Source organism: Mustela putorius, unplaced genomic scaffold (assembly GCF_011764305.1).
Source record: "Mustela putorius furo isolate JIRA1106 unplaced genomic scaffold, ASM1176430v1.1 tig00000224_pilon_pilon_pilon, whole genome shotgun sequence".
In the NCBI taxonomy this organism is placed as follows: Eukaryota; Metazoa; Chordata; class Mammalia; order Carnivora; family Mustelidae; genus Mustela; species Mustela putorius.
In genome coordinates, this window is record NW_025421321.1 from 16,174,049 (window position 1) to 16,191,180 (window position 17,132).

Below are 17,132 nucleotides of genomic sequence, written 5' to 3' on the forward strand. Positions count from 1 at the left end.
GCTTCTGCATCTCTACCCACTCATCTACATCCACACAACTGTGGAATGAGTGTCTCATCTTCTGTAATCTACTGAACTGGGGCCAGCCCACCCACCTCCTTGGGCACTTGCTTCTCTTCTTTTTGGAGGTGGCAGGACAGTGTAGTTACAAGCTGAGGGCTTACAATTGGGCCTGGTCATGGTCTCCCATAATGCCTGTTGCAACCTTTCTTTCTGGACTGAGTTTCTAACTGGAGACACAGGGTCACAGCAATGCCAGCCACCAGGGTGCAGGAGGCATGTGCAGTCAGGCCTGGAACGTTAATTAAGTGTTGACCAACATCATTGCTCTCAGCTCTACTGCCTTTTTGTCCTTCACTCACAGATATTTCCAAATGCCATGCTCTCCATTTTTTTTCATTAAAAAGACGACCACACAGTATTTTCATGCCAGGGCACCTGGGTGGCTGATTTGATTAAGTGTCTGCCTTAGGTCCAGATCATGATCTCTGGGTCTGGGACTGAGCCCTGTATTGGGCTTCCTGCTCAGCGGAGAGTCTGCTTCTTTCTCTCTCTCTCTCTCTGTCTCTCCCCCTCTGCCCTTCCCCACTACTTGTTCTCTCTCAAATAAATAAATAAAATCTATTAAAAAGAAATTCATTCCCCTGCATCTTTTTTTTCTTTTTTTGTTAAAAGTTAAATATGGAAACTACAGATTAAAGAATAAATGCTCCCTTTCACTTACTTGCCCCCAACGCATACCCTAAGAAGTGGCCACTGTTAAGTCTGATGTGAACAGTACTCTCTACACCACAGTAACCAGGTTTCTCGTCCTATCACTTCACAGCAACTATCCTGCCAAGGTCAAGTAATGTCCTAGCTGCCAGACTCTGTGCAGCTCTGCTCTACCTTTATTTCTTCTGGCCTTGCTGGGATAGGGCGACTACATCTTCTGCCTGCTTTGTTACCCTGTCTGTGACCTTCTCCTTGCTGGCCCTGCCCTTGGCATTCTTTCCTTAGCCCCCTTTGTCCCATTTCTCACCCTTAAGATCAGTGCTGCGGTGTTCCACAGCTCCCTTCAACTCAGCAGGCTGAAGACCATGAGCGCCATCTCCTGCCTAATAACAGTCCCAGCAGGAGCTAGGTCCCATGATGTAAGTAGCAGCTATCTCATCCACTTTAAAGGCAACAAATGGGGGCTCAGAGAAGTAAACGTCAGTCACACAGTTAGTAAGGAGCAGAGCCATGATTTAATCTGGGCCTGCCTCATGACCGTGTGCCACTCTGTGTCTCCCTACCCTAGATAAAGCTTTCCCTCATGCAACCATAGCCAGAAATAAGCACAGCTGCAGACGGCACCGTTTCTTCAGCTAATGCGGATACTGACATGTGACGGCAGAGCTTCCTTAGGTTTTAACCTTCAATCCAGCAATGGCCTCCATCCAGTGCCAAGGATTCTGTATTGCAGAGGAAGAAACCACACAAGTGTAGAGTCTGACGACTGCACAGCTATATGAGGCCCTGCACAGGCCGCCTGTGAATAGAGGGCATTTCTGGGTGCCATCTTCCACGAGGAGCAGTGACAGGAGGAATGACTAGGGAAATGGCTTGATGGCCTACAATCTAGGTAAAACCTAGGGAGAGCTATTTATTTGAAGAGGAGTCACTTTGAACAGTCCAAAGGCTAGAAATTTTTTTTTTTTTTTTTAAAGATTTTATTTACTTGACAGAGAGAGAGACAGCAAGAGAGGGGATGCAAGCAGGGGGAGTGTGAGAAGGAGAAACAGACTTCCCACTGAGCAGGGAGCCCGATGTGGGGCTCGATCCTAGGACCCTGAGATCAAGACCTGAGCCAAAGGCATATGCTGTAATGACTGAGCCACTCAGTTGCCCCCAAAGCTGGAAATCTCATAAGCTCATTATAAGGTAGACTTTTTGTCTGAGATACTGGGGAGGGACAGAGGGGAACAGGGTGATTCTGAAACCAGAAGGTTCATATTTAATGTGAACATGATGAAGACTTGCAGGGGCTTGGGGTAAGCTTTAGAGAGCTTATAAAGGTTCTGCCCAGCTAAAAGCCTATGGTTTTATGACACACCACGGTTTTACAACCTGGAGATCAATGCCCACTTTTATAAGTTCTTCTAAAAGGCCAGTTTTCCACATGTATGCTACATTTCAATAAAAATACTTGCTAAAAAAAAATTAAAGGTTTTGTTTCCTTCCTTCTTTCCAAACAGCAGCAGTGGGAAGGATAACAAATATGATGTGATATGATGCCTGGAATCACTGTGTCCTCGTGGGCTCAAGAATCACTAACGATGTGGAGGTACACATACTCCATCTCCAAAATACCTTTTAATAGGTCGATTCTAGGACCACTGTGACCATTAAAATCATTTTTTTTTTAGATTTATTTATTTATTTATTTGACAGACAGAGATCACAAGTAGGCAGAAAGGCAGACAGAGAGAGAGGAAGGGAAGCAGGTTCCCTGCTGAGGAGAGAGCCCGACATGGGGCTCGATCCCAGGACCCTGAGATCATGACCCGAGCCAAAGGCAGTGGCTTAACCCACTGAGCCACCCAAGCGCCTATAAAATCATTTTTTAGTTTTAATATTTATGTTCTTACACTGTTGGTGGGAATGCAAGTTGGTGCAGCCTCTTTGGAGAACAGTGTGGAGATTCTTCAAGAAATTAAAAATAGAGCTTCCCTATGACCCTGCAATTGCACTCCTGGGTATTTACCCCAAGGATACAGATGTTGTGAAAAGAAGGGCCATCTGTACCCCAATGTTTATAGCAGCAATGGCCACGGTCACCAAACTATGGAAAGAACCAAGATGCCCTTCAACGGACGAATGGATAAGGAGGATGTGGTCAATATACACTATGGAGTATTGTGCCTCCATCAGAAAGGACGAATACCCAACTTTTGTAGCAACATGGATGGGACTGGAAGAGATTATGCTGAGTGAAATAAGTCAAGCAGAGAGAGTCAATTATCAAATGGTTTCACTTATTTGTGGAGCATAACAAATATCATGGAGGACAAGGGGTGTTAGAGAGAAGGGAGTTGGGGTAGATTGGAAGAGGAGGTGAATCACGAGAGACTATGGACTCTGAAAAACAATCTGAGGGGTTTGAAGTGGTGGTGGGGTGGGAGGTTGGGGTACCAGGTGGTGGGTATTATAGAGGGCACGGATTGCATGGGCACTAGGTGTGGTGAAAAAATAATGAATACTGTTTTTCTGAAAATAAATTGGAAAAAAAAATTTATGTTCCAGATGGATGACCATGAAAGTAAAAATGGACCCATCACATTGATGTTAGCAGACTATCTTAGACATAGGTAGTGAGGTATTCAGTTTGACTGCCTAATTCCTTCTGGTAAGAAATGATTATATATGTTTATTTTATTCATGCCTCAATATTGAAAAAACTCATTATGTAACTTGATCTAATAAAAAGAACTTTAAGGATTCATTTCCTGTTACTATGAAAACTTACCCTAAAATAAGTAAGCTCTACTAATAATGAGTTAGCAAAAAATACATTTCTCTGGAAAAAGTTAAATAATATTTGAGACATTTTACTACTCTGCAAATCCAAACACATGTGATTCTAAGAGGATTCTACGTAACTAGTCTTCATATCCAAGAATAGGAAATTCTCTAATAAAAGTCCTGGACTCTGGGATATTGGGTTTCTCCTGGTCTCTCAGGACAGCCAAGCTCCCTGTTTCCCTGTGTAAATGAAAGGCAAAAGCCCTCCCTGGTACACTGGTACACCAGTGAGGGAGGTCCTGAAATAGGCTTGGAATCAGGTGTACTGGCAGAGCAGCCATGGGAGAGAGAGGAAGATGCAAAAGCTTGGGCTGTAAAGGGATTAAACTGAAATAGAGCTACAGGCTGTTATTGGTTTTTATATTTTGATTTTGGAAGTTACCAAATAGCTTACCTCTGTTTATGTGTTGATAGGTCACGTCTAAGATCCTAGTGCACCCCTGCCTCCTGGTGTTTATGCTCTGTGGAATTCTCTCTCCTGGAGTATGGGCGGGACCACATTTCTGAGTAGCAGACCACTGCCAAAGTCATGTGACGTCACTTCTAAGATTAGGTCGTAAAGGACTGTGACTTCTGTCCTGCTAGCTTCTCTCTCTTGCCTTCTAAACTTCCTTGCTCTGGTGAAGCCAACTGCTTTAAAGTGCCACATGGAGAGGGCTCATGAGGGTGGGGGCCACAGCCATCAAGAAACTGAGATCCTCTGTCCAACAGTGTATGAAGAACTGAATCCTGCCATCAACCGCCTAAGTGAGCTGAGAAGCAGATTCACCTTCAGCTGAACCTTAAGATGACTTCAGCCCCAGGCAACACCTTGACTGCAGTCTTGCGAGCCAGAGAACCCAGCTAAGCTGCACCCAGATGCCTGACCCACAGCAACTCTGGGATAGTAAATGTGGGCATTCTAAGTGACCATGAAAGTAAAAATGGGGTCAAGTTTTGGGGTCATTTGTTACTGAGAAATAGGTAACTAATGCAGTATACAGAACTCCAGAGCAGGGATCAGCAAACTTTTTCTGTAAAGAGATAGATAGTAAATACTTTTCAGGTTTGTGGACCTCATGGTCTCTTGCAGTTACTCAACTTTGTTGTTGTAGCATGAAAGCAGCCATAGACAATATGGAAATGAATAAGCATGGCTATGTTCCAATAAATCTTTATTTATAAAAACAGGCGGTGATTTGGCCCCCTGGCTGTAGTTCGTTGGCCAATCCCTGCTCTAAAGTACAGATTCTGTGGAAATATTATTATTATCATTTTTAAAAGATTTTATCTATCTATTTGAAAGAGACAGCGAGACAGAGAGAGCATGAGCAGGGGAGAGAGGCAGATGGAGAGGGAGAGGCAGACATCCCCGCTGAGCAGGGGAAGGTAAGGGGCTCCTTCCCAGGACCGTGGGATCATCACCTGAGCTGAAGGCAGATGCTTAACTGACTGAGCCACCCAGGTGCCCTGGAAATATTCTTTCTGAGTTAAAATGCATGGTCTCCATTTTTACCACTGTATTAAAAATCAGTTTAACAACTAAAAAAAAAAAGCACAACCTGTCACAGCACAACAATTACAGACAGCTGAACATGGAAACAGATGTTCAGGAAATTTCTAAATTTGGTAAATAACCTAAGAAATTCAAATATTTTTTATGATAAGTGGATACTTCTCTATCTGCATCAGATATGGAAACGTTGGAAGTCCAAACTGGAGGTAAATTAGAGCCAGAAGAACACTTACTACATCAGCTGTTTATATCACAACTACAATCACAATAGCCCCTTAATCACACACCCACTTTCCCCTCATATGTCATGCTTTTCTGCCAGTGAGAACCAACGATTACCTTTGCTTTTGGACAATGGTGATGGCGGCTGCTCTGTAAACACTTCTAGGGGTGGGGAATCGTGGTGGTCGAAGTCTTTGTCCATGGCTTCTATGAGACTGGTGATGTCTGAGTCCTCTGAGCTGTGCCTTGTACTGCCGGCACGTTCTGGGTGGGCAGGATGTGAGAGGGGGGCAGGGGACAGCCTGTCCAGCTGCGGCTCCTGGTGCTGAGGCACTGGTGGTGGTGGTGGAGGTGGAGAGTGCTGCTCCAGCGGGCTGTGGACATGGTGCTGACTACTGTGCTGGCTCTGTTTGGCTCCTTTGGACTTTCTGCCTGCTGTGTGACCTTGGGCCACTGCACTAGAATCTAAGACAAGGGCGCTTGCTTTGCTAGCAGCTTGTGCAGAAGTCCTGCTAGAGGTACTTGAGCTGTTTTTTGCTCTGACGTTTTCCACGTCAGCTGAGTTTCTATTGCTGTGACTGCTGTGTGGGTGCACTGGTGGGCCACACTGCTTGTGACTCCCTCCACTGGTCCGGGATGACGAGCTGCCTGTTCCACAGAATCCCCTACTGTGACCGGGGTCACAGCTGAGTGTGTTCAAGCTGAAAAAAGGACCAACTGCAGATCAGTAAATAGCAACTTACAAAACCTAAGATTAAAAAAATGTTACCTCCTCAGGACAGCCACAAGAGAAATATAAATTAAGGGAAAAAAAATCCAGCAAGAAATAGGGATGCTTTCCACAATTTTATAGGATCTGTTCTCTCTGAAAATTTAGCAATCAAGTCAGTGATCTAAGAATATTTTAATCCTCACTAACATAATAATAAAAACATGGGGTTTGCTGTGAGTTCTTAGTAGAGAAGAGAGCTATACACAAGAGATTATGAAGTTATTAAGAATTAAGATTTCTTCCCCCCTGAGCAAAGACAAAAAGAAAAACTTATTTTTTCTTTTAATTATATCAGCCACATCTATGTGTAGTAGCGAATTTATTTCCAGCATGTGAACATACTTTCCTTCAGATGAAATACCAACGATTCTCCTGAGATCAAATGGTCTGCCCACATCAAAGGGTGGGTTCGAGGCCTCAAAGGACAGTCGCCTTCGAAATGGCTCCCAAATTCCTTGAGCTTCTAAATAGGCTGTTCCAATTACCAAGAGAAACAGTGCACTGTAGGGGCAAAGAACGTGGAGAGTTGGGATTCACTTGTTAGTCTAAGGGTAACAAAATTTTATATTAAAGGCAGAGTATCTTGGTACAGTACAACTGGATGTAAAAAGCAGAGATGCCTGAAACAATTTTTACTGGACTAGACAAAAACGAAGTGTCACGAATAAAAGTCTGCAGGCTCCTTTTTATAGAATGCCAGCTTACATGGAGGCTTATAGAGAAGAAATAATTATTTGTATCAGAACAGATACTTGGAGGTTACTTTTCCTTTTACAAAGAAGCTTTTGCCTTGCGGTTTTAACCTTCTAGGCCAATTCTTTTCCCTTAAAGGATGTGTGGGGTAACTATGTAAATTTAGAGGCAAGTGTATCAGATTCTCTAAACCCATAAATATACTGAAAAAAAGATAAGGTTGCTGAGGATTTAAAAAATATTTCTCATGTTTTGTGTTGCTTAGGTCTGCTTAAAAAAATACTATATAATGTTGAATAAATTGCCTATGCCCAAATCAAGTAACTTTACCTGGCAAATTATGAGTGTTTTTTTTTTCCTTTAAGAAATTAACATGTACTTAATTTCTATAAGAAATTTTAAAGGTAGAAGACTTTTGCTTATTGTATATGCTACTCAATCGGGGTTCAGTTCTGACTGTTCCCACTAGTAGATGTGGTTTGATCAAGGCAAAAAGGTCTGTTCTGTTTGCTGACATAGTCCTAGCACTCAGAACAGTGACTGGTACACAGTGGGCATGCCAGCAATAGTGTCAAGTGATGCCTGAATACCAACCTCAAAAGAAGACACAAGTACCTCATTATTCCTGAGATGATGATGTACAGAGCCAGCTCCCAGTTGGGTCTGGGCAGGGCTTCTGCACAGGTTGCTAACATATGGTATGGAAGGGATGCATTCAATACAAATACAAATTCAGAGCCACTGGTTGTTATAAACTTCAGTTCACGGATAACTCTAGAAGCTGTGAAATCAGGAGTAAACCTAAAACAGAATAGCAGCAGTTAGACTAGTTTTAAAAATACACCACAGCAGGTTACATCTAATACCAGTCCCACACACCTTTGGATCCTAATGGGGAATTTTAGAGTTTGGTATGTCTATTCAACTTTTAAGACTTCATTTTAAGGTTTCATTTTAATACCGAGAAAGCATTATTCTAAGAGGTTAATAACAAAAACTGCATGAAAAAAATAATGAGCTTAATTATTAATTCAGGAAGTGCTCTCTGAGCTTCTCTCCTTTCCTCTTTTCTCCTTTATCTGAATCCACTCTTTTTTCTCAGGATATATTCCTAACATATCCTGAGAGATAAAGCTGAATATATACACACAGAACCTGAGAGATAAAATAAAAAAAAAAAACAAACACACAGAACAAAAAAACCATCTTAGTCCTGGTGATCTTCTCTTCATCTCTTGCAGTACTGATTTCTGCCCTAATTATTTTACTTTTATCTTTTGCTAACTGTATGCTCTCCAACCAGATGGTCGGCACCATGAGGAGAGGCGTCGTCTTCTCCACTGTGTCGTTAGGTACCAAGCACTATGCCGTACATGAGTACTATCATTCCGTACTGAGTGACTACCCATTGAAGATCATGAAAGTATCACTCAGTTAAGGGGACAGAGGTTACATTTTATTACACAAACTCTATAATCTAACAAGTTACCAATTAACTGTCAAATAGGCTGCAGCTATTCCCAATACAGGCATTAACAATGTCTTCTGACCAGAACATTACGCACTCCTCCATTGTACAACATGGAAAAACTGCATGTGTGCGATGCAGGGACCTCTCTGTTACTGAGACTGAATTTAGAATCAATTTCCTACTAAAACCTTATGCTTTAACACAGCCCTGGAAATAATTGTGAAACCAGTTTCTAAGATTATCTGATCCACTTTGGATATATAGGAAGTTTCACAAACAATGATACAAAGAAATAACTAAAGATGAAGGGGAAACAAATCAAATGAGTACATTTGTGGATAAAGACTTTTTTTGTGAGTATGAAAACGTATCTTTGCAATAGTACAGTCTGAACAACTGTACTATTTGAGGGTGATGGGAAGCCAGTAATTCGTCACATCTCCCAAGATAATACTTACAATATGATTATGTCTTTAGAGGCGTTGGCACTTAGTGCAAACTCTTGACAATTAACAACTTTAAAGCCGTATCCCTCACACGAGTACCCACTGACTTCAATGGTTTCTATGTGAATAGGAAGTTGCCCCGTATTCTCTACTTTAAATGTTCTTTTCAATGTGAAATTTGGTTCTCTTAGTTTCAAACCTAAAGGAAGGAATGTCAAGAGTATAAAATCTTGTTAGCAGGTGCTGCAGGTCCAAATGATCACATTCACCATAAATGTATGCCAAACATTATGTATGCCAATGTATGCCAAACTCCTGATGCTGAAGAGATTAGCTGGTACCCAGACTTCATCAGGAAGTACTATTCCACTTTATTGTACCATTTGAGATAGCAAAAGTTTAATTATGCTTTATTTTTCATACTCAGGGTAAATCATCTAAGACATGCAATGGAAATTGAACTTTTAAATATTTGAAGATTCAAATCAACCCTGAAAACAAGTCAGGGTATTTCATTAAAAATCTTAAGTATTCATCACTAATATACACACATGAACGTAGAGAAATACTGTTTGTTTTGGGGAAATTATTTATTTTTGGAAACGAACACTGAAAGTTGTGCCACTGAAACTGTTAGGAATACTTACTATCTGTACAATCTTTCAACAATGCTTCTGTGATTTTAAAGCGTAAGGAACTCCCTGGACCTGGAAGTTTGCCTGCCACCCTCAAGTTCTCAGTTGTTCCTTGTCCTTGGACCATCACAGCATCCACCACTGTCAGATTATTTCTGTGCAAGAAATACAGAATTTTCTCCCATTAAAATTTGCATTAATAAATTATAAATTTATATAAATTATAGATAATTGATCTATAACTCTTATTTTTTTAATAAACCATGTAAAAATGAATATACTAAACTTTAGAATGAAATATTTACACTTCAAGAATTTAAAAATCTTTACACAGAGAGAAGCAAGAGTTTTTCATTTTTAAGAGTCACACATGGTATAGTAAGAACACTATTCAGGTTTTCAAGTTCTAAATATAATCACAGAGGTACATTTCATCAAGTGTGATATGTTGTGTGCATGTTTTGGACAAAGTGAATACCCTATTTATTTTTAATTTATTTTTAAAAATACCTGAGAGAGAGAGAGACCATGGGGGTGAGGGTCAGTGGGAGAAACAGACTCTCTGCTGAGCATGGAGCCTGATGTGGGACTCGATCCTGGGACTCCAGGATCATGACCTGAGTCGAAGGCAGTTGCTTAACCAGCTGAGCCACCCAGGCACCCGTGAATACCCTATTTAATAAATTAGACGCAAGTAAGGACTTCTGAGTAAGTACTAAAAATCAACGCACACTTAAATCAGAGAACATACCTGATTATGATTAGTGAAGAAACAGTTCTATTGTGAATTGGAGTAAACTTTACTTTCACAGATTTCTTTTCTCCAGGTTTTAAAATTAGGTTTAAAATTGAATGTCGAGAGAGGCCTTCTGTAAATCCTGTTGAACTCTGCAGTGGATGAGCCTTAAATCATTGGGTAAAACAAGAGAAGTCACTACTATATTCTCTGGAAAGAAGTTTTTTTCTTTACCCCATCCACAGCCCAGTACTACTTTCTTGAACTGATTAAACATGTGAACAATTTTACCCCTCATGATTCAGATACTGTTTAGCCTGCAGAGAGAAGTAGCAACCAGTGATGGCCCTTCTCATTGTGCTTTAAGTCACCAAAAGGACTTTGAACCCCTGTCACAAAGTCCCTATATTTGTACTAGGCATTTGTTTTTGTATACATATCTTTTTAAGACTAAAAAATTCTGAAATGTAATACACATATATGAAAAGGGCATAAACCTAAGAAGCAAAGCTCAAAATTTTAGCACAAAGCTAAGAGCTGTGCAACCAGCACCCTAAAGTCCTATGTTGCCATTCCTACTTTCATCTAATCTTCCTGTTCCTTCTCCTTCTGATGGGTATCAGCTGAAGAGTCTTCAGGGTATATCAGATTTTTTTTTATTTGTAAAAATATTTCCAACTCATATCCATCTATCTTTGAATATTATTTTGAAAGCTCAGCACATAATTACTGTTTAACATTTGACTGACTGAAAGTTAAATAATAGCTTAGTTTAATAATCAAAAGATGGCTTATTGATAGCCAGTTACAGATAAGATTTAAAATATACTTTTTATTAAAAATATGATAGTTCATACTTAAGGATACGCTGTTCTAATTTTTAAGCAACATTAAGTTTAAGCTTTTTTGGTGGGGCGGGGGAAGGGTTGGAAACTCCTGGCTACAAATGTCCACGGTTCTTCAAGGCTCTGCTAATATGTGGAAGGGGAGTGAGGTTTGCATGACTTTCTCCTCCACTTGGCATAGTTAGGTTTAAAACCTATATATCTATCTTCTTGTGTTGGCATGATTCTACAAACATAACTTACAGTCAATAGACTTAATGAAGCTGCCTACTGAAGCATAACATTGTCTACCCTTTGAGAGACAAACTGAATTAGTTGCTTTTCTCATGGAAGACCATTTATAGTTGAAAGAATGACTGACAGTCTGTGGTTGTTCAGACTTGGGTATTTGGTAGAGATTTTCGCAAAAATGAAGTCCATCTGTCCAATTAAGGAAAAACAACTGAAGTATTTGTTGCCCATGATAAAATTTGAGTGAGAAAAATCAGAATTTTGGAAAACGTGCATCTACCCCTGTGTACTTCACAGTTTTCCGATAGTTAAGGAATTCCTTGATGAGATTGGTAATTATATAAATGAATATGATTTTTTTTGGATTTTGTAGAGTGAATCATGTCAACATTTGGAAGCTCTGCCTCTCAGTGAATCAGTATTTTCTGAATAACTGATGCATGCTGTTAGAATTAATTAAAAAGGCAGTTAAGATACTCTTTTTTTTTAAACTATGTATCTGTGCCAGGTCATGTCAGATATCTGTCATATACTTCAATCAAAACAATACAGCATGAGAGACTAAATGCAGAAGCAGTGGGGCTCTATCTGTGTATTAGGTCTGAGAGCCATTAAAAGAGATCTGTAAAAATGTAAAACAATCTGCTCTTCTTGCAAAAAGTCTTTTTGGGAAAATACAGCTATTTTTAATTTTTATGTTACCTGTGTTAAATGGAATGAGTTTATTCTTATTTTAAATGAATTAAATATTTTAAAGATCTTTCACAGTTTTTTCCCAGTTTTGAGATATAACTGACATACATCACTGTATAAGTTTAAGACACAGGGGTCTCATTTACATATACTGTAAAATGATTATTGCAATGGGCTCAGCCAGCATCCACCTTCTTATACAGACATAGTAAAAAGAAAAAAATGAAAAAAAGAATAAAAGGAAAAGAGCTTTCTCCCTGTGATGAAAACTCTTCGGATCACTCTCTTAACAACTATCTACTATATACAGCAGTGTTGGCTCTAGTCAACATGTTGTAATCACACATCACATCCCTAGTACTTCCTCGTCCTGTACTTGGAAGTTTATACCTTTTAACCACTTCTCTCCCAATTCCCTCTCCCCTCATCCCTCTACCTCTGGTAACCACAAGTCTGATCTCTTTTTCTAGGAGTCTGATTTTTTTCCCTTTTTTTAAGATTCCACATGTAAGTGAGATACAGTACTGCCTTGCTCTGACTTATTTTACTTGGCATAATACCTTCAAAGTCCATACATGTTGCCACAAAATGGTAGGATTTCCCTGTTTGGTTTTTTTTTTGGCTGAATAATATTCCATGTATAAATTTATATACCATAAGTTCATTATCTATTCACTCACCAATGGACACTTAAGATTGTTACCTTGGCTATTACAGATAATACTGCAGTGAGCATGGGGGTGCGGATATCTTTCTGAGTTAGTGTTAGTGTTTTTGTTTCCTTTGCACATATTCCCAGAAGTGGAATTGCTGGCTCATTTGGTAGTTCTATTTTAAATTTTTTGAGGATCCTCTATGCTGTTTTCCATAGTGGTTGTACCAATTTACATTCCTACTCTTCTTTCCACATCCACACCAGCATTTGTTATATCCAGTCTTTTTGATAATAGCTATTTTAACAGGTGTGAGATGATATCTTATAGTGGTTTTAACTTGCATTTCCCTAATGACTGTGATGTTGAGCACGTTTTCATATACTTTTTGGCCTTTTGCAGAAAAGATCTCTCAGTTTTAATTTTTAATATGGTAAATACTGAGAGATGTGACCCACATGAACAAAAAAACCTCTTGGGAGTCATGAATAATTTAATACTGTAAAGGAGGCCAAATACTTTGAAAACCATGGGTTTTATAACCACTAGAGAGGACGGTGATAGAATTCATCCTAACCTTACTCTAAGATCTAGTATTTCATATTTAGAATAAATTTGTGAGATCTAGAATATTCTTACACATCTTCCTACCTTTCACAGTGCCTACATTTCAGTGTTTTATACCCTGTAAGTAACACTAAAGAACTTGTGTTTGATAAGAAAAAAAGGTAAATATTAGCTCATTTACTTCTTATGTATATTTCGTCCCTTATAAAAGCAGGGCAAAAGAAATCTCTGATTATTGAGCTTTCTAATTATTTGGAATCTAGATAACCTTGAGCTTATTAGGTTGTCATTTTATGCATTTTATGCATGGAAAAAACTGACCACAAAAAGATTCCAAGAGAAAGGTACGAGACTAGAATATATGTCTACATTCCAGCCTGGTGTTCTATTATTTGGCAGAAAAAAGATACATTGAAATTTACTTTCTTACACAAAATTGACTTTAAGACAGTATAAAAAAAACTACTATTCTACAAAGATTTAGCTTACACATGCCTTATAGACTAAAACATGAAACTATGGGAAAGAACACAAGTATTTCAAGAACTATAGGATATCTGGTTTGACAGGCTCATTAGGGACACTGACTACGTGGCATGACAGTATGGGGGAGGGCTCTGGGATCTGAGAGAACCAGACTTTAATTTCGCCCTGCCAGTTATTTCATACCTGCTAGGTATGAACTTGGGGCAAGTTCCTTCCTTTTCCTGAGCTTTATTTTTCCCCAGCAACAGAACAAGGAAATCTTTACCTTTGGGGGTAGTTAGTAATTGCTCAGCCTGGCTGCCTGTAATTCACAAATGTGAATGTACCTGCTATAATGCTGACACAGACGAGATGCTCATGCAATTCTGGGAAGCATTCTTCAAGATGGGTCCCCAATCCTGAAAACCTTCCTACTGCTTTTCTTTCCTGGCCTACTTAGCCACAGATTGACTTATCTAGTCAACATTCAGCATAGTCTTCCTACGCACCAAGGAACCATTTGAAGGACTTCCCATGAGTTTGTTTAATCCGTTCAACAACTATGAGTCTGGCATTAATGGAGCTTACAATTTTATTTGGAAGTATCCAAAATAAAAATTTAAATGACCAAGCTCAATATTTTGAAGCTTAATAAAAATAAATTATGTTAGTATATACCTCATTTAGATACTCTCAGGGTTTCTGGTAGCCAATATTGTAAACCTTCATGGACTCAAGGAGTAATGCCTGCAAACTGGAATCTTCTACCCAGTGTGCCTCATGTTGATCTAAATCCCATCTATTCCTCCTGGGGTTTTTTTTTTTGCCTCTAATTATTGGACTGCTCTGACTTCTTCAGTAACTTCCCCTTCAGCCAAATTTAAGGATAGTCAGTAGGTTTCCTCCATGTTTGCACTTATCATATCATAGAGTTATTTCTCAGGAATAGTATGAAGTTTGCATACTTACACTGTTTCTGAAGACTTGGAACTCTAGCGTTCTTAAATCTACCTTTGCCACCTTACTCAAGTTAAACCTAAAATAAAAAAGTATATGTATTTCTTCATAAACAGCATCATAATTAATGGGTAATTAGAGTAATTATCAAGTCTGTACTTTATTTGCAAATTACCTTTTGGCAGACTCTGAGGTCAGTATTACCAGATTAATAGCCTTCCAAAAATTAAAGGCCACAATTTATAGTTAATCTTTTGTTCAGTTTTTAAAACTAAGATATTTAAAAGGTTCCACTTGCTTTCTCTTTATGATCTTTCACTTTTTAATATTTTTTTAGAAAGGAGTTCAACATTACTTTTTCTTGTCTTAAACTGAAAACTCTTCTAGATATTTAACATATTATGAATAGCTCTTTCCAGAACCCCCTCTCAATTTTAATTACGGATTTAGAATTTCTCTAAGTCAAATCTCTAACTGTATAAGCTGCGATAGAGTTCTAAATGTGTAAAATAATAATTCAATGCTAATATAGAACATTTTGATTAATTAAAGCAGAGCTTACCTTGATATTAACTTATCTACAAAGACTGAAGGATTGGAATATAAAGCCAAAGGAATAAATTGAATATAGACAGGAACATCTGCAGGATTTTCCAAAGTAATCTCTTCTTCCTTAAACAAAGTAACAAAACAGTAAATGAAATGTTTCCATAGTTAAAAGTAAGAGTAGATACTTAACAATCCTGTTACGAATTTCCAAAAACCAATGTCACTCTGAATACTTACGGAGGAGCAGTTTGTATTAGTAAGTGGAAATTTCAAGTGCCGGGGTGAGCTAATTATAGAAGGCCAGGAGAGCTCAGCAGTGATTTTTGATAATATATTTTTTTGAAGGTCTGTATTTACTTCAAATAAAGCACTCAGTCTAGAAAAAAAAAATTGTTAGTTACTATATCAAAATGAAGTATCTGAGTTTTCTGAATATAAGAAATCTAATTAGGCTTGTATACTTCAGAAATTTTATTCTGGCCCTGAATAAATATAGTTTTATTTGTTCTGACATTTTACTATGTTTTTAATAGACATCTGTAAAGATGTCTGTTTTGGCACAAAGAGTTGCCAAAGTCTCTATCACTGATCACCTGTGTTGTTTTTGTACTGAATAGTGAAGGACAAGGTAGGCATATACGTATAACATATGGTGTTAAGAGATCCTAAAGGAACTTGCAGCCTAGTGGAAAGATCTAGACACCAACAGCAGAGTGCTGATGCATATTCATCAGTAGAACTTATGAGAAGGCAGTGCATTGCTTGGCATACATCTTTTTACCCCCCGAGATTAAAAAGAAAAAAATGAAGGAAAATCTTAATATGCAACGAGGATGTCAGCTGAAGTGGTAATACATATGAGGGTTTTGCGCAGATATATGTAGAGTTATCAAAAATATTCAGGACCTCATTTGAATATTTCTCTACTTATGAGCATTCATAAGCCAGCTGTTTAGAACTCAAGAACATATTCCCTAAGGAAACACTATTACACACAGCACTAAGGTTCCTGGGCCCAAACACAAAAGCCCACTTTTATTTGTTTTTTTACATTAAGATTTTATTTATTTATTTGATAGAGAGAGAGAGAGAGAGAGAGAACACAAGCAGGGGAACTGGGAGAGGGAGAAGCAGGCTTCCCACTGAGCAGGGAGCCTAAATCAGGGCTCAGGACCCTGGGACCAGGACCTGAGCCGAAGGTGGACACCTAATGACTGAGCCACCCAGGCGCCCCCATTGAAGCCCATTTAAACCCACAATACTACTGAACTGTGACACTCTAATATTGGTAAGTTTCTACAAGACGAAGAACAGAAATTCTCTGTAACACAAAAGTCAGCAGCAGGGAGAATGCCACAGTCACTGTGCACCTGGGACATGATGGTATGGGACAGATGAGAAGCCTAGCTTCTTAGCTGTGGAGTGCTGGGCATACAAGGAGGAAGAGAGAGGTTTTGGTAGGGGAGAGGTGAAGAGGCTCTTTAGCACCGCTCCAAGTTTATCTATTCATAATGTTAACATTTGGAGACTGTCTATACACTGTAAGGTCAGTAACGGAAATGTAGGCGACCAAGAACTAGTGAATTCATTAGAGATTTCTCTCTATTTATTTTCACCATTTTAAAGTAGAAATTTAACTCTTTTGCCTTAAGAAAAGTTTTGATAGTAGATAGTTCAGATAAACGAAACCCTCAGATTCAATCACTAATGGTTTGAAAAACTTATAGTACTATAAATTAGATTATCTTGATACTGACAAATACATTCAAATTAGCCAAGTGAAGAAGAGCAGTTGTTATCAGTTACCATGTTATCAATATTCTAATCAAATTCTCTTCTGGAGTACAAGAAAGATCGTACTTCTACCTTGCTGAGGAAGTGTGTTTCTGCTTTTGAATCCAGGTGTGGTAGGGTTTGTCATTAGCACGTTTTCTGCTTGCCAATGACATATGGCTGAGCCTCAGTGAACTGGGCTCTAGGTGCGCCCTAACGGCTCAGCACCTGGAAAGGGAAGAGGCAGTTCTTTTCACAAGGAGCAAATGGATACTTGGTCTCCACTGCAGGATTGAACCTAGGAAACAGAGCCTTTAGCAGAGGGCAGTGGTAGCTCTTACGCAAATGGCTGTATCTCAGGTGAACAATGTATGCATCCTCTA

The 17,132-nt window shown here is 39.1% G+C and overlaps 1 protein-coding gene across 1 annotated transcript in view; it reads right to left on the reverse strand.

The window, feature by feature from the left end:
• The window catches only part of TMEM131 (transmembrane protein 131), a 210,067-nt gene that overhangs the window by 26,652 nt on the left and 166,283 nt on the right, over nt 1-17,132 (reverse strand). Inside the window, exons 23-31 of the mRNA XM_045077772.1 lie at nt 15,214-15,352; nt 14,990-15,099; nt 14,440-14,506; nt 10,032-10,183; nt 9,293-9,435; nt 8,658-8,844; nt 7,344-7,529; nt 6,378-6,536; nt 5,381-5,964 (exon numbers count right to left, since the gene is read on the reverse strand). Of these exons, the coding sequence (XP_044933707.1) occupies nt 5,381-5,964; nt 6,378-6,536; nt 7,344-7,529; nt 8,658-8,844; nt 9,293-9,435; nt 10,032-10,183; nt 14,440-14,506; nt 14,990-15,099; nt 15,214-15,352 (1,727 nt within the window). The remainder of the gene's footprint in view (nt 1-5,380; nt 5,965-6,377; nt 6,537-7,343; nt 7,530-8,657; nt 8,845-9,292; nt 9,436-10,031; nt 10,184-14,439; nt 14,507-14,989; nt 15,100-15,213; nt 15,353-17,132) is intronic.